Below are 18860 nucleotides of genomic sequence, written 5' to 3'. Positions count from 1 at the left end.
CATCCCCAAATATTGTGTCAAATTCGTAATTTAGTCTTCAATTTTTTCTTCTTCTTCTTCTTCTTCTTCTTCTTTTTTTTTTTTTTTGTCTTCAAGGGAAAAAGAGAGAGCCAAAAAAATAAAAATAAAAAATAACTGTAAAATGTTTCCAACACTTAGTAAGTTGTATCGTAATTCATAATTGTTTGCTGGTATCATCATTCAATTGGATTTGTTATGTTTGTAATATGAAATATTCTTCTTTAGTTGTATTACATTATTGGACTGTATTGTGCACGGTTAAAAAAATGGAATTTTGTACCATGATTAATGGGTTCTTGTAATCAAGACAAAAAGATATATATATATATATATATATATATATATATATATATATATATATATATATATATATATATCTAGATAACTCACAATCCAAAAGGATAAAGTATGTCAATAATGTTTCAGTGAAAAGTTACAAATTTTCTTGCAAGATTATTAAAGTGTAGTCTATTAGTGCAACTAACCACGGAATAAAGCGTACCATACAAACCTTTTTTTTCCCAATTGAAGTACAAAGGGAAACTCTGTTTTGCAACATCACCTATAGACTAGAATTAGTGATTTCTTTCTTTAATCTTTTCCACTCTTCCTTACTTTTTGGTGAGTAATTTGAGTGACATCATGTGGCATTGCTCCTCTTTAGCTCCTCCTTTGTCCCAATTCTTAAGAAAGAGAATTAGTAATCTCTTTCTTTATCTTTTATACACTTCCTTTCTTTTTGAAGAGTAATTTGAGTGACATGATGTGGCTTTGCTCCTCTTTAGCTCCTCCTTTGTCCCAATTCTTAAGAAAGCAAGTAACTTTCTTGTTTTCACCAGTAACCCATTTGAACATGTTACATTCCTTGAACTTTTTGGAGCTTATAGTCGGCCACAAAGAGCAACCACACTCACTTTAGAGACCTTTGCATGAAGACCATCATGCAAGCTAGAATGGTGACTTTACCACTGACTTAACTCAGTTGTGCTCGACTTCTCAAGGCTTATCATCAGCTGTGAAGCACTACTATATGAGGGCTTCAATTGCCATATCTTCTAACCCTCTTAAGGAATTCGCATGAAAGACTTATCCTTCAAGGTATATCAGTGACTAGCTTGGAGAAATGTGGTGAATATTATGAAAAAATGACCTCTAGTGGGTTTTTTCACCACCATGTGACCCAGAAAAACAAATATGTGTATATCAAAATTACAAATCACATTGCCCTGCGGTTTGCTTTTTATTTGTAACCTCTATGATCCAACACTGAAACAAACCTAATATGTGAGTTATGATGCAAGACATTACATCTTGAATGTAACTTGATCTTCTAATCTAATACTGATTTAAAACAACTTAATATAAAATCACTCTCAGCCTCAGACTCAGTCCATTGATTCAATGATGTACACCAACAAAATAAAAAACAAATAACATCAATGCCATTCTCACCAAATTGATTATGTAAAATGAGCCAAGACTTAGCAAGTCTAAAAGCAGCTCTTAAATAATATGATATATGGATGATTTTGTCACAGAGAATACAGACAAAAAATATATATATATATGACAAGGTAATGGTTCTTAGATCCATACCCAACCTAGAGTAACTTTAATAAGATTTGTTACAAAAAGGGGTAAAAAAAACCTCACTCAAACCTAAATAAACCAACTTTAAATGCCTAAGAATGGGGCCTGAAAGGAAAAAGACTAAACACAGTTCTACAGTACATGGTATGGTTCTTTTACATAGAGCTTACAGAGAGTAGAATGTGCTTGTGTTGCATTATACGGCTGTTGAAACATGGAACCTCCATAAGTAAATATGAAATTGGCACAGCCGTACATGGAACCTCCATAACTAAATACGAAATTGCCTCCAGACTGATTGTGATTTGAAAGCTGAATTAGTCTTCAGAGTGATGGTTCCATGTGGTGATGCTCAAGGTTGCGAAGTACAATTCTTGCAAATATTTTTGCTTCAAGTGGGGCAGTTGCTGCAGCGGCAGCAGCACGCAGAACTCGTGCTGCTCCTGCATTCTGCATAAGGCTCGCATGGTGCATAGCATGCCGGCCACCAGGAATAGTAAACTGAAATTAAAATATGACAAAAATGGAGTTTCTTTTAATAAGTTTAACAATGTTTGTCGAATTTGCATCCAAAAGAAATTTTTTATCAAATATTAAAGAAAATAAAAAAATAGTTTACTATGAAGACTTTGGTCATGGCACCGTAAGGAGAGAGAGAGAGAGAGAGAATCAGTGTGTACAATTACCTGTAGAAGAGCAAATGCAGCACATGCCTTGAGTATAGATGATGGATTTCGTAGCATGGCAACAAATCTCCCAATTTCAGCTCCACTGAGGAATATGAAATCAAGGTCAAAAAATCAGCTGAAGAGAAGAAAATTATAAAAGGCTATATTCTGTGCATTAGGCTCTTGCTTCTGCAGGTTTGGGAGAGGCGATTGACAGGCAAGGCAGAACATTATAAGAATGACTCACACATCGGGGGGGGAGAGAGAGAGAGAACACAGCAAGGCAGACTTTCTAACAACAGTAACGTTAGTTCACAAAATGACCTTCCGGCAGGAGTTTACAGAAATAAGATCAGCAAATGGGTCTATAAACCAACATCAACTGATGAAGTTTCAAAAATAATTTAAAGAAATAGGAAGGACCAACAAACTAGAGATACTCAAGAGGTCAATCTCTTTAAAAAAAAGGCAGTATTTTGAATTTTATCACACATTATTTAAACCATTACAGCTACTTCCTAATATGTAATGGAAAAACAACTAATACATCACACACAAAAAAAGAAAAAAAAAGAAAAAAAAAATCTATACATAAAAGTAATATAAGAAACAACTATGATACGGATGAGTGATGAGTAAACATCTCAAGATGCAGAAGATAAAACAAAAAACATATGAGAAATGGGTAAGAACATAATGAACAGGTTTGAAGTTTTTTATTTCCATTTCTTTTTTCTTTTTTCACCCCTGCAGGGGGGAGGGGGGGGGGTGTTGAAAATCAAACTGGTTCAGAGTGGAATTGGTTGAAAAGTCAGTGCAGCCAAATCCAAGAACATGAGGTGACATATAAGGGCATATAACCTTAAATTGACTTTTGAAGAACTTAAGTTAATCATTGAAGAGCAGGATTGAAACCACAATTTGTGATATTGCTAGAGAGAGAGAGAGAGAGAGAGAGAAGGGAAACCTGCATCTCAAATGCCCTGCTTCTTGAATACGAGCTCCTTCTGTTACTTGTGACAATGCTGCAGGGGCTGATGATGCAGCAGCAGCAGCAAATGCATGTGGATCAGAAAACGTAAGGACAAACGCTTCAATGTGCTTCAAAGCCATCCTTCTAGCCCCATCTAAACTCACACTCTTCGAACTGCTTTCTGATGAAGTTCCTACCAGAGCATATTCATCCATTCTGCAGAAAGTACAAAAAAATTAGAATTTATATACATGCAAGTTAATTCTTCCAAAATAAGTGCAGATAACTCACATGAAGATTAAACCACAAACCAGATTGACCCTCATTTTGGGGGAAATTAGGTTTAATAGTACACTAGGTTTCAAGATACAAAAAGAAACTGTCATGATTCTAACAACATGAGATTTCATTGAAGGTGACAGAGAATCATATTAAGCTACTAGTTTCTCATGGCTCTCTAGTTTGGAAGAAAAATTTTCCAATTAATGCCATGATATTCAAAAGAACTTAAAGTCCTCTTCTATATATAATGTAAAGATTAACTATTTATTTTTTTATACAACTTTGTCATGTAGGAAAATTTAAGCCAAAAGAGAGAGAGAAGGGCCAACTAGTTCATCTTCTTTTAGTTCAATATGTGACATTTTATTTATTATTATGTCTTGAGTCTTTTAATGAAGTTGGATTGTTATGTGATTCTACTGTTGCTAAAGGCTATTATAAATAGCCATTTTGAGTCATTGTAGAAAGCCTTTTCGTATTTGTTTCATGAAATTTCATATTTGAATATTTCTTTAATTCTTTGGGACTAGAAATTGATATTTGATAGTTCCAACTTCAGCCCTATTATTATTTTATTTTTTATCTTGTTTGTTACTGGAATTTCTTCTTAAATCCTTCTCCTAGGCTAGTCCTAAGTTCTACTCAACAATCATTTGTCATTATCTCCCTCTACTTAAATTTCTCCAATATCCACTCAAAAGGTAAAAAGAAAAAAAGAAATAACCATAATATCTGTGCATTGGTGCTTTAGATTGGCTTTTATATCGGTAACTTGCAATTCCAAAGCCAAACCTTGTTTTCTAATAAAGAAATAGACCAGGATACACAGAATATTTCATCCAAAGAAAAAACTATGAAGTCAAAAAAGAAGAGGAAAACACTAATAGAGATGGAAACAAAATAACAGGCCTATCTAAAAGAAGCTGACAAAGATAGAATGAGAATTATGAACATGCGTCATATCTGTCACAGGGATAAATGAATACCTCCCATCAAACATGTATGCCAAGGCTAATGCAGCCATGAATCGTGCCATTTTTGAAAGCGAAGAAGAACAAAGATGAACTAAGGCAGGAACTCCGCCTTCCTCCACAATACGGAGAGCATTACCAGGATTAAAAGCAAGATTCCAAAGAGCTCCTGCAGCAGTTTCATGGACATCCTGAAAAGGAAAAAAAAAATAGACCATCAATTTTGTATGCCATACTTATTCTTAAAACAAAGGTTGAACATTATATTGTTGTAGGGACATTGGTGACTAAGAAGAGAAAATGCTTACCTCAGATTCAGAGCGTGCCAATGCAATTAGAGGTGCTACACCACCTTCACGACCAATAGCAACACTAACAAATACCAAGGGAGATATATCACTTTAGTATTTATATAACATAGATTAAGAATAAATATGCAATCTTACCTAAAAGGAATTCTGGACTACACTTAGAGAAATTAATTAACCCATAGAGATGAAACGGTGTGACACAACTGAAAACAACAAAAAATAAAGGCCACTACAGCCGGCAAAGTAAAGGCCAAAACAGCCGGTCAATAGAGTGGCATTATGGGCTCGAGTTTGTCAGCCGGAGAGGGGATAGCTGCAATGATGGTTCAGGCAGTGGTTGTGGTGATCAACTAAGATTGATCAGTGTGAGTGGTGGTTGAGGATGGTTTATATATGATCAGCAGCGGTCGGTTATGGTCTGCAGTGATTGAGCATGGTTTATGGGTGGTCACTAGTGATATACTATGGTCAGAAGTGGTTAATTGTGGAGGCTGGGTAGTCGGCGATGGTTGATTGTTATGTATGTGTTGTCAGTAATGATCTCCAGTGGTGGGTTTATGGTTTACATTAGGCTCTAATACCATGTCAAACAAAAATTGGTTTAGAGTTAAAAAGTAATTAACCCTAATACTCATCAGTTAGTTACATATTAGGCACTAAATACAATATGACCCAACTACCAGCATATCTTATACAATATTCCTCATAACAGCCTCTAAGGTTGAGAAGCAGTCCCAGAGATTGGGGAGAAATGCCTTGTGAAAAAGCTGCATATGGGATCAAATAATTGAGAAAGAATATCATTTTACTTTCTCAACTTAATCCACTACTGAATACAACATAAACTACTGTTCTTTCAATTGGTATGACCATCTTAGGAACTCCAGCCCAACTGCAGCGGTGCTACTGTTTAAAAAGGAAAAAGGAACAACTTAAAAATTCCTGAGCTGTGGTTTGACTGTGCTTTCTGTATAAAAGCTATGATGTGTATAACCAAGGAAATTGATGCAAATCAGGATAAAATCTTGAAGTTTCTGAATTAGAAAAACCAATGCATTTTGCCTTTGTCTAGGGCCGTTAAGAGAGAAAAAATGACACATATTTGGCAGAATTTATGCTGCTAAATATGATTCCAATCTTATCAAATATATATATATATATACACACACACATATGATTCCAATTGCAGAAGTAATATCCCAAGTTATCGGCTTTAAAGTCTTATTCTTAACACAAGGACGTCCTACCAAATCAGTCTTTTACAAATATAGTGTCATAAGCACATACTTATATGCACCGAGAAGTAAGCAAACCAATTTTTTGATTACTTGCAAGTTAATTGTATATGGCATAAGTCTTCAGAAAAAAAATGTATATGATATACCAGATCCAAGTTGGATAGATATAATGAATTCACACCCTACCAAAATTATACCGCCTTTAATCTGACCAAAACGCAATCTCAAGGATTCTTATCCAAACCACTGACAGCTGTAGGTTGCATCAATTTTTCCAGCAAAGGCAAATGAGGTATCAAGAAAATCATCATAACATTTAAAGCTCATTCAAGTAAGGCACTGAGCTCCTCTCTTCAGGCCAAAATGGAGGGAAAGAACAAAGAGATAGGCACTGCACAGGACCAGGTTTTTTAATTTTTTTCAGACATATACAGTTGTGTGTTGCATATTAATTCCATAATGTGGCTATTGCAAACAAGACTTTTTACGTTAGGTTACACTCAATCCGTCTTTGTGATTTTGTGGCTCTAAATGTCCCTGCTCCCTGACAAGATTGTAGTTAGTCATGCAACAAATGCTGTGTCAGTTTTGCATTAGCATAGTTTTTAGGTGCATCAAACAGAACATTTAGTGTGGTTCCTATATTAAAAGCTTGTCTAGAGATCATATATGTAAACACAAATGAGATGATAATTATAGGAAAAATTTATGAACTCAAGCACATACCTGTTGGCTTCGGACACTGACAATCCCCAGAGAGCACCGGCAGCCCTCTCTTGAAGACCCGGGGAGGCATTTGAACAGGATTGTGCAAGAGTAACCTAAATTATCAAAGGAGATTTTTTATAAATTTTGAAATTTTAATAGAATCAAGGAGATATCTCATGTACAGGATGCATACACAAGAAGCCCCTAAAGACTTGCAATCTAGTTCAGCAATCTGGTTCAGTTGGAGGATGGTTGTCAACTTGTCACTGTCTTAACCAAATTTCAGATATTTTCTTGGTTCAACTAGAGCAGAATAGTGCTAACCATAAATTAAATTAAAGGTTTTAAGAACGTAATTGTAAATAATTAAAACATTTAATGAAGTAAACACTAATCAATTATCCTTAAACAACATAATCCTTAATTGTTTGAGAAGACTGAAAAAAAGAAATTGCATCAAAATAAAATTTAAAGTATCACACGCAGTAAGCATACTGATGCACAATTATACATGCTTAGACTTTATGAGGTTGTTCTCCCTCTCTAAATGTGAATTCTCCTTGACTAGGACAAAATTATACTAGTTGATTATTTCTTTAATTTGACTGCTGCTACCTAAACAGAAGAAACACATATTCCCAGAAAAAATCAAACCTTTCTATCAAAGTTCAAAAGGTGTACAGCCGACTATTCCATATTTCTGACATATCAACTTCAACAACAGGAGCCTATAGTTCATGAACCTTTTTTTTTTTTGATAAGTAGTTCATGAACCGTATACATGCTTTATATTCAAAGAAATGGTATTTCCAGTTGAAAATAGTAACAAGAAACTACTTATGCAGGTGAAGGGCTTCATCTTCTTTTTCCTATATTACTGAGAGCACTAGCTAATTAAGAAGCACTTTCTATATGGGCATTGAAGAATTCTCCTCTTCTACAGCATATCAAATAAAGCACTCCCTCTTGAACTACTTATTGTAGGAAGTTGTGCAAAAAGCGATGTAGGAGTACACCAACTAAAACTACTTGGACTTAACAAGGTAAATATCATACCAAGGCCTCAACGCCACCAGCTGCTGCAATTGCTTCTCGATTTCTGTCATCAAATGATAAATTCCACAATGCACCAGCAGCTTCTTGCCTATTTGACAAGCAAATAAAGGGATCATATAAAACTCATAAGCAAACCATACATAGCATATAAGTAGATTTAATCATATAAGAAAGGTTTGAGTCAATATAGTTATCGATATAAAATTTGAAGAAGATTGGTACCCAGACAATAATTGCTAATCAACATAGACAGACTGAACAGTGAATTGGTAAGATCCATGATTAGCATCTGTTGGGTGACTGAAAGGGGTTATGTTATCCAAATTCCATATCAAGGCAGCTACAGTGGATTCAATTGTTAAAATTTTAAAAATGAAGATCAGTACATTCTCCATTTTGCATTAGAAATCATAGTCCTTCAAATAAATAAATGAATAAGGCAATGAAAATGCAGCTTCAAAGATCAACAACAATGATACAAAATGCTTGTCCAAAAAAACAGATGGGAGCAAGCTGCCCCCACCCCCCTGGCACCTTTATTTTCCTTTTAAGCACAAAGGGATAAGTTTTAACAGCTAGAAGTATATGTAGTGCCAACTTGTTCAGTCAGGCAATTAACTGAATCGCCATTAGTCAAGAAGCTTTCTACATGTAAAAATAAATATTACATAAGTTAGAAGCCATGGATGAATGAATCTATTAGCTTTAGCTATAACAAAGATGCTTTTAATCATAGATTGCAAGAGCATATCAAATAGACGCCAATAAATGCAGCTATGAAACTGTAGAGAAGCTTAACTAAGAAATATGAATTCAGAAGAAATTGAAAACTACCTGACACCTTCATTAGGAGAACGTGTAAGCTGAACAAGTGCTTCAAGAGCACCTGCCTCTTGTCCAACGGCAGCATTATTATTGTTGCTATCTCCATGAGCAGCCAAATTAGCCAAGGCACGAGCAGCCTGGTATATACCAGGAGGGCAGTTAATTAATTTGCAACAAAGCCACATGCAAGCATGTGCAGGGAGGGAGAGGGAGAGGGAGAGGGAGAGGGAGAGAGAGAGCAATGGGATCTCACTGAAGGAAGACCATTATGCCAGATAAAATTACAGAACCATTTGAAACATGAAATTAGATATTAATAACTACAATGACAGCGAACATCAATTTTAAGATGTTACCTCCACCTCATTCTACCCAAGCAAGGCATAAATCAATAGCCAAGTCCCAAAAGAAATCAAAATACAGGAAAACATGGTCATACCTATAGGATGAGGAAGATGGGTTACAAAACATGAGTGAAATAAGACAATAGTATTACTTATGACTACTGAAAACAATAAATAAAGAAACCTCCTCATTGCACTAAGATGCAACCTGCCCACTATAAACTTATACCATAAATGAAATTTCAATATAGAACTGCACATGAACCTCAGACTACACCAATTTTCAAGCACCATAATTTCCTTTTTCGGTTGAACAGATCTACTAATTCTTTGATTCCAGTTAGGAAAGACGTATATTGATAAAAAAAATGTAGCACATTCTTAGTTCAGAGGGAGACACAGGTCATCACAACCTTAAAACTTTATGGGGTAAGTTTCAAAGACAAAATCCACCATATCCATGAGTCCTGAGACCAGATTTGGAGGCCTATTTCCTTTTCTAAAGATTTTGATCATTCATAAAAATATCATGAAGAGTTGTATCATGTTGAGTATAAAAGTAACGTAAAATCAGATGACCCAGCTTACCAGACAAAAGCTACCTCATCATACTACTGACCAAAATTATAATAAAATTTTTAAACGAAATGAAATTGAAAAGCTACCAAATCTTTTTTTTTTTTTTTTTTGATAAGTGAAAAGCTACCAAATCATTCTAAATGATAAACCCTTAGATTTATTGAAAGCAAGCTACTTTAAATCCTGTACTTTGATTGACAAGTCAGATCTACCAGATATATACTGCTTAGAGAAATGCCAATGTGCTTGTTTGGGATATTCTATCCTACTAATGAAAAAAGTACCTGCTCTTGCACTCCATCAAATTTGCAATTACGAGCAAGCATAACCAAAGCATGTACACCGCCTGCTACTGCAACCTCTGTGCTACACTTGTCATCAGCTGCCAAATTTGCCAATGCACCAGCTGCACGTTCCTGAAAAAATACAAATGTAAACCAAGCCATCATGAAACAGAAACTTCCAAGCTTATGGAAGAAAATCAAGAATGACATAAAAGGGACAAAAAGAAAGCATGACATTAAAGGAACCTACCAGGACTCCTTCACCACCAGTGGACCATTTGAATATAAGATCAACTAAAGCTTTTACTCCTCCAGCTTCAGCGATGGCACCCTAATAAGGAACCCTTATGTATTTAGGACTATAAGTTTTGAGTATATGCCATAAAATGAGAGAATGAATTCCAAAAATCAAACCTTGTGCTCTTCCCCAACAGAAAGATTCCATAGTCCTCCAGCAGCTTCTTCAGCAACCAGTCTATTCATGGACCTTGCCAAACCAGCGAGAATATTGATTCCTCCTTCTTCCGCAACCGCTTTTGCAACATTCGCATTCACAGACAAATTTGCTATAGCCTACACAATAAAAATGTAGGGGAAAGAAGGAATAAAAACTTAACCTAGCAATCAAGCTCAAAAATGTAGTAAGATAATGAAATAACCAAAGAATGATTATGTATACATTGTATCAAGTGTATCTCATCAAAATCTACCCAACCCATCTTTTTAGATCGAAACTGAATTAGACCTATTAAAAATAAGATGGCTCATAATTTTATAAATAGATTTACCTTTGCAGCCTCTGACTGAAGCCCTTCCCGCCAAGATTTTGCTAAGTCCAGAAGGAGGCGTATGCCACCATCTTTCATGACTGCTTCGGCCCTTTTACCATCTATGCTGGCATTTTCATCATCAATGACAACAAATGTTGCAAGTCCAGTAGCTGCCCTTTCTTGAACATCCTCTTGTGAGCTCTGCATTAAACTGAGCAGCAGCGCTGCACCTTGCTTGAGCCAGAAATTATCCAAACCGTGTTGATTGCTCTCAGCAATACGCAAAAGTGTATGGGATAGGATCCACTCTAGCCAATTCATGATTTCATCCAAGTTTTTGTCCTTATTCTTTGAATTCCTCCAATCCAAAAACACATTTTTCCCTTTGTTCGTTGTATCGACAAATAAAGAAGCTATTCCTTTGAAAATTTCAGTAAAAAGGGCAAGTAGCAATTTTCCTTTATTTTTATTGGCAGACAAATTAGCATCTTCTTCAAGAACTGGACAATTCAAGGCACACAAAACCTTCAAGCTCTGTGATGATGATAATAACCTCGAAACAGCAGTTGGACCAATATCGGTTCTTGAAACATCTAACCCAGTCAAGTTTGGCAGCTTATGCCAGAGATGCGAAACCACACCCCACTTCATATTTGAAGTCCCAGCAACAGAGAGGAAACGAACTGATACTACATTTCCCAGAGCCATCTCATCAACATTGAGACAGTCTATGAACCCTATATCAGTCAAATTTGGACAATGCTTAGCCAAAGCATTAAGGGAATCACCATGAACATCCCTAATTCCTGAAAGGCGAAGCTTTTTCAATTTAGAACAACAAAATGCTATTGCTTTTATAGCATCACTACTGATCCTTTCACAGAAATCTGGCCCAAGCTGGAGGCTTTCAAGTGCCTCATGTCGAGCCACAATCACAGAAAGAGTCGCATCAGTTATTTTCCTGCAGTAATCACCACTTATTTCACGCAAATTCCTAGCTTGAAGATGTATTATCGCATCAGCAGACTCTGCACCACGAAACCTAAGCTTCTGAAGATTCACACATCTAAGAGCAAGTGAAGCTGCCATAACAGCATCACATTTGTGTGCACGTAGATCCAAAGAGTACCACAAACAAGGAGAAATTCCTAGATGCCTCCATGTCTTGCAGGTAGACGATAAGCTTGCCCGGTCACGATAATTTAGACACGAAAACAACTGAATCACTGTATCATCAGGCAGGCTAGTCCAATCTACATCCTCTTGTCTCTCTAAATCCAAAACATCATCTTCTACATCAGGATAACCCTGCAAAACAATCTTCTCCTTCCCTTTTTTCGCCACCTTCCGCCGCACCCTACGACTCATATCTCAATCAATTAACACAAACCCAGATACTAATACACTAATCAACCTCAAATGCCCCAATCTTATAATCAGCGAAGTAACCAAGTCCGACCCAGAAACATATACCATTAAACTCAGATACCCAATTCCTAAAACCACTTAAGGAACACAAACACACCAAAAAACCAATACCCTTTTCACCTCAAAAACCCTAATACTCAAACAAGCAATGAAATTGTAAGCATATATCTCATGTATTTCAAAAGATTCATAACATTCAACAAAAGCAACAATTTGAGCAACACCACCTATATCCAATACCCAACAGAATCCAGAATCATAAATTCAATACAGGAGGAAAATCAATGATTATTTGTCAAACCTGAGAGCTAAAGCTACATGGGTTTGTGGGCAAACCCCTAAAAAGCTCCAAGCTTGATGATGATATTGAAAAACCTCTTAACAGAATTACATTGAAGCAGCTATAGCTTCAATGGAGCTTCAATGGATGATAGAGAAAATAGAGAGAGGGAGAGAGGAGACAAAGCTGTGAAAAGGGTAGAAGAGAATTCAGTCAGTTGGGTTCTTCAGACAGAGAGAGAGCAAAACCAAACCCTCATAGCATATATTGTCTCCCCCTCTCCCCCTATAGCCTATGTATATATGTTTTTTTCTCTTTTTCTTTGTTGTTTTTTGTTGTTGCTTGTGCTCTGTGCTTGTACACCAAGAGAGAGAGCGAAAGAGAGAGAGAGAGAGAGAGAGTTTTTATATGTGGGATTGGGGAAGAGAATTACAGCATTGATGTGAGAAGAAGAGAAGGGTCAGCGAGAGAAGGAACGGTGTGAACCTACAGCTCATCATCAGCGAGCGAGCAACCTTATATTCTCAATTTTTTTCTCTTAACTCCATCACCATTGTACAAACAATATATCTACGGTGATTTGAACATCAGCTCATATAAGTACCAATACCACATGTGCTAGTTTGTGTCTTTGGGATTTTTGTACAACACTTTTTTCTTTTTTTCTTTTTCTTAGAGAGGTTAGAATTAGGCAGGAAAAAAAAATTACCACAAGATTTAAAACCCCAAAAACAAAAAGATGAGATATTTGGTAATGTAAGTGAATCGAGGCTAATCGAGGATTAAATTATTTAAATTTTTGTTTAGTTTACATTGTTACCAAGTTTGAATCAAACTCAAGCTTCGAGTTACGTTTAGTTGTTATGTTCAAGTTTTATTTTTGGGTTTTTTTAAAAAAAAATTTGTGTTTTTTTGGGTGGGAGAACAAAACTGCACCGCATTGTTATATTCAAGTTTGATTTATTGATTTTCACACCTATATTTATCTTGTTATAAACTTGGTTGAGTTACCTATGCAAATTAATCTACTACAAATTTTAGTTAAGGAATTTATGGTTGTACGTTTATTAATGCAAATTAAAGATTAGGGGACCAGAGTTAAGAGTGGTTTATGAAAAAGGTCGTCACCCTTTGTTTTTTTCTCTACCAATATATAATAACGGTTTTTGGATGGAGAAGAAGTATGGAAAAACATCTTGTAATGTAATTAACCAAGATATATCCACTATTAAAAATTGGTACATTTTGACTTGTTTTTCGTACCATAGCGAGTATATGAAGACGAAGGAATAAACAGCCCGTATTGATTAGAACCAACTCATACGCTCCCATTTTTACTAAGATTCCGGCTAAAAGCATACAAGTACTGTAATGTGCCTCTCCATGGGTGTCTGGTAACCATGTATGGAAAGGTATAATCGGCGATTTAATAACAAAAGCAATAAGAAATCCAATATAGAATATTTAATTCTAATGCTACTAAAATCGATTATTCTCTTGCAATGCATCTACTTGTTATAAAATTTTAGAAAATGTCTTCCATAGTGTGTGTACACACACACACACACACACACGAAAAAGATAAGTCTATTAGAAATTGAAAATTACAATTAGTTTGGGAGGAGAGAAATGAATGGAATAGAAATTAATGAAAATATTAATTTTAGAGTATTACTTTTATTCCCTTATTTGGAAGTTTTAACAGAACGAATGAAAAGTTCATTTCCTTGTTTGGAAATTTAAGTGAGAGTGAATGGAATGAGTAGGAGGAACACATATTTCTCTTTATTTCCTCAAAATCTCAAATTTTCATTCCCACTAAAATTGGAAGGAAGTTGAGGGAATGAAATTAGATTTAATGAATCTTTTACTAAAATTTCAAAAATACTTTTATATATTCAACCCTTTATTTAAAAATAACAATCTAATAGAAATATTGTCATTAAATTATTTCATTCATTTTCCTCTAAGTTACTCCCAAACATAATTACTTACCTTCTATTCTTTTCCATTCCTTTATTTTAAAACATCCAAACAAGATTAGTTAATTCAATTCCATTCCTTTCCTTTCATTTCCCTTACTTGAATAAATTTCATTCCATTCATTTTGTGGGGACTAAAAGGACCTAAGTCGGCCCATGAGTCGAGAGTCTGAGGATTCGTCCGAGGACGAATCTCTCCTCGGACAGACCCGCGATGACCCTGGGATTCACCAAAAAGATCAAGGCAGTGTTCTGGACGAACTGTTGGTTAAAAAGGGGATCTAAATACTCTCTAGACACCACGGGGTGAAAGAAATATCTTAGAAAAAGGCTGCTACCTCCACATTAAAGACCATGCACCTACCTCCCTGGCCGCATTAATAGGAAAATGACCCCTGAATAGTAGAAGTCAGCCTTCTTGCTATCATTTGAAGACTTCCAGAGGGTGATGGATGAAACAAGTGTCTAATAGGGTAATTTGCGTTACACGTAGATAAAGAGGGAAGAAGAAGAAGTATTTAAGGAGGGAAGAGAGTAAAGAAAAATGGGGGTGGCTAGACAAATATAGAGGACTGTAACCTTTGAAAGAAGAGAGAGAAATAATATATAAATTGTCCTCGGCTTACGTCCGAGGAGGTTCATTTTACCCTATTTGTCTATTGTTTGCAAATACTGTAACATTCTAGCATGTTCATCGAGTTTCGAATATCACAAAACTAGATTGCGAGCCCACACTCTACAAATTTAATTGTTTAAGGCTCATTGGGCCTGAGCCCACGTGTGTTTTTGGGTCCAGGCGCAATTGTGCACTTACAATTGGCGCCGTCTGTGGGAATCTAGTGTTAAAGGAACTGGAACACCATGGCAGGCTTAGGCTCACACCGTGTGGAATCTCAGGGATCGCAACCTGAGGATCTTTTCGAGCGTCTTGAGCGCCGGAGGGATCGAGAGGGCAGCGTTCACACCGAGTATCCTAGAGCGAGTCATACTCACGGTGGAGGAGACAGTACCACCCATGAAAATGGTGCCCAAGCCATGCAGAAGGAGATTAATCATCTTAAGAGAAAGTTACGCCACGTCAGACGGAGGCATTCGCCATCCTCATCTAGTCCTTCTTCAGGGAGATCCCGGGGAAGTAGTTACAGTTCAAGGTCATGGTCGCCCCCCAGCAAAACATCCTCTTGTGAGGAGGATGGCCCACCAGGTCATAGGCACAAGAAGCTCCCCTCTAGGGGCTTGGAGAACGATGCTCTGAGCCGGGCGTTGCACCAGCTCTCCAAATCACCATTCTCACGTAGGATTGAGAATGGAAGACTCCCTAGAAGGTTCACCCAGCCCACATTCACCATCTATAACGGCCGGACTGACCCGGTGGAACATGTGAGCCACTTTAACCAGAGAATGGCAGTGCATTCTCACAATGAGACCCTGATGTGCAAAGTCTTCCCTTCTAGCTTAGGACCTGTTGCTATGAGGTGGTTCAACGGTCTTAAATCTAGGTCTGTAGGTTCGTTCGGGGAACCGACTAGAGCATTCGCGTCACGGTTTATTACATGCAGCAGAGTTCCTCGACCGTTAGACTCGCTATTGTCTATGGCTATGAAGGAGGGCGAGACGTTGAAAGCATACTCCGACAAGTATTGGGAGATGTTTAACAAGGTAGACGGTGATTTTGACGAGGTGGCGATCGATACTTTTAAAGTAGGTCTTCCAACCGATCATGACTTGAGGAAGTCCTTGACTAAGAAACCCGTATGGAGTGTACGTCGCCTCATGGACCATATTGACGAATACAAAAGGGTCGAGGAAGACTAACAGCAGGGGAAGGGTAAGGCGAAGGTTATCCCGCAAGAGAGAAGGGATTTCAGGTCGGACAGATATCACAACAACAAGCCGAGGAGAGATTACTCCGTGCAGTTGGGCTCAGCAGCACCTCAGACAGTTAATACTGTATTTCAAGAACCGGTGCACCAGCTACTGGAGAAGGTCCGTAAGGAACCCTACTTCAGATGGCCTGGTAAGATGGCGGGGGATCCTGCCAAGAGGAATCAGAATCTCTTTTGTCAGTACCATCGAGACGTGGGTCATACTACCGAGAACTGTCGGACCCTCTAGAACCACTTGAAGCAGCTTGTCAGCGAAGGAAAATTAAAGCAGCACCTGTACCAACCTAGCGGATAAGGCAGTCAGTCTGGCTCGAATAATCAAAGGAATAATTCATCTCGGCCTCCTTTGGGAATGATCAACGTTATCTTCGCTACGCCTGGCAGGACGGGCTCATATCCTACCAGGGTGATGGCGGTTTCGCACTCCCAAGCCGAGGAGGGGGGCTCTAGGCCGAAGAGATTGAAGTTGAATGTGCCCGTCTTGGGATTTTCAGAGGAAGATAAGGCTGGGACCATCCAACCCCATGACGACGCCCTAGTGGTCACTTTGAGGATAGGGAATTATGATGTAAAAAATGTGATGATTGATCAAGACAGCGGCGCGGATATCATGTATCCTGACTTGTTTAAGGGGCTGAAGTTGAAATTGGAGGACCTCACCCCTTACGACTTACCGTTAATAAGTTTTGAAGGGAAGACCGTTATACCAAAGGGACAGATTCGGTTGCCCGTGCAATCTGGCTCGGAGACGGTTGAGGTGGATTTTATTGTGGTCGATGCATATTCCCCATACACAGCCATCCTTGCCCGGCCCTAGTTGCACGCTCTGGGAGTTGTTTCTTCCACCTTGCATGTTAAGGTTAAGTTCCCTTCGGGGGAGTGCATTGAAGAGATTCTCGACAGCCAATTGGTGGCCAAGCAATGCATATCGGCCGCAGTGCTGCATCAGACCGAAGCGCAGTCCTCGACCTCGGCTACGAAAGACTTATAGCAATTAACGACTCTGGATGTGCCCGACGTGGTGACAGTAGAGGAGGCCATATGCGAAGACCTGGAGAATTTTCTGATATCGGATGATCCCGAAAGGTTCTTCCAGGTTGGGGTATGTTTACCACACCAAGAGAAGATGGAATTGGTGAAGTTTTTAAAGAACAACATCGATGTTTTTGCTTGGGACCCCTACGAGGCTCCGGGTGTTGACCCAAGCTTCATTTGTCATCATTTGAACGTCAATCCCGCTATTCCTCCTAGAAGGCATCCCCCTCGGCGTTCCTCCAAGGAGCATTCCGAAGCCGTTAAGGAGGAAGTGCTTAAGCTCAAGAAGGCTGGGGCTATTAAGGAAGTTTTTTATCCGGAGTGGTTGGCGCATACGGTTGTGGTCAAAAAGAAAAATGGAAAATGGCGAGTATGTGTAGACTTTACAGATTTAAACAAAGCCTGCCCAAAGGACTCGTTCCCAATGCTGCGCATTGACCAGCTAGTGGACGCCACGGTCGGACATCCACGGATGAGTTTTTTGGATGCTTTCTAGGGTTATCACCAAATTCCACTGGCGACAGAGGATCAGGAGAAAATTGCCTTTGTTACTCCAACAGAAAATTATCACTATAAAGTAATGTCATTCGGATTGAAGAATGCTGGGGCTACTTACCAAAGGATGATGACCAGAATGTTTGAATCGCAGCTTGGAAAGACCATTGAGATATACGTGGATGACATGGTAGTGAAGAGTAAAACAATATCTGCGCATGTGAAAGATTTGGATGCCACTTTTCAGGTACTTAGAAAGTACAGGTTGCATCTTAAAGCCTCAAAGTGTTCTTTTGGTGTGAGTTCTGGGAAGTTCTTGGGTTATATGGTTACTCATAGAGGGATAGAGGTGAATCCGGCACAGGTCAGAGCCATTCAAACCTTACAGCCACCTCGGAATCCAAAGGAAGTTCAGAAATTAACCGGGATGATCGCTGCTCTCAGCAGGTTCATTTCGCGGTCAGCTGACCGATGCCGGCCTTTCTTCCAACTGTTGAATAAATGGAAAGGGTTCCAATGGTTCGAGGAGTGCATTGTAGCCTTCCAACAACTTAAGGAATATCTTTTCTAGCCACCCATTATGTCTCGGCCTGAAGTAGATGAGGTCCTATTTGCGTATCTGGCAGTGGCCGTCCATGCGGTCAGCCTAGTCCTCATAAGGGACGACGGTGGGGTACAAAGACCGGTCTACTACGTCAGCAAGACGTTGAATGACGCCGAGGTGCGTTACCTACTTTTTGAGAAAGCACTTCTAGCCGTAGTTCATGCCACGCGGAGGCTTCCTCATTATTTTCAGTCCCACACTGTTGTAGTTTTGACCCAACTGTCTCTCAAGTCAGTGTTGCATAGTGCCGACTACTCTGGAAGGATGGCTAAATGGGGAACTATTTTGGGAGCCTTTGACATCAAATACATGCCACGTACCTCGGTGAAGGGTCAGGTTCTTGCAGATTTGGTGGTAGAGTTTGCTGAACCATTGTTGGAAGAAACTTTGAAGGAATCACACATGGATGAGAAATCAGTTGGAACATATCCGTTAATGGGGCAGCTAACCAGAGAGGGTCTGGCATCGGACTCGTCCTGGTATCCCCCGAAGGGATTGTCTTCGAAAAATCCCTAAGGTTGGCGTTCTTG

General features: G+C 38.4%; 1 protein-coding gene across 1 annotated transcript; it reads right to left on the bottom strand.

The window, feature by feature from the left end:
* Positions 1-1481: 1481 nt before the first annotated feature.
* On the bottom strand, positions 1482-12890 carry LOC142615703 (protein ARABIDILLO 1). The gene is made up of 12 exons (XM_075788468.1): positions 10639-12890; positions 10265-10423; positions 10101-10181; positions 9851-9982; positions 8653-8780; positions 7819-7906; positions 6781-6875; positions 4814-4877; positions 4521-4696; positions 3247-3468; positions 2298-2382; positions 1482-2112 (listed from the first exon to the last, which is right to left on the bottom strand). The coding sequence occupies exons 1-12, from the start codon at positions 11986-11988 to the stop codon at positions 1936-1938; spliced, it is 2757 nt and encodes a 918-aa protein (XP_075644583.1). The 5' UTR covers positions 11989-12890; the 3' UTR covers positions 1482-1935.
* Between the last annotated feature and the right edge of the window lie 5970 nt (positions 12891-18860).

The sequence above is a fragment of the Castanea sativa genome, chromosome 11 (genome assembly GCF_040712315.1).
Source record: "Castanea sativa cultivar Marrone di Chiusa Pesio chromosome 11, ASM4071231v1".
Lineage (NCBI taxonomy): Eukaryota > Viridiplantae > Streptophyta > Magnoliopsida > Fagales > Fagaceae > Castanea > Castanea sativa.
This window is presented reverse-complemented; position numbering and strand designations above follow the sequence as displayed.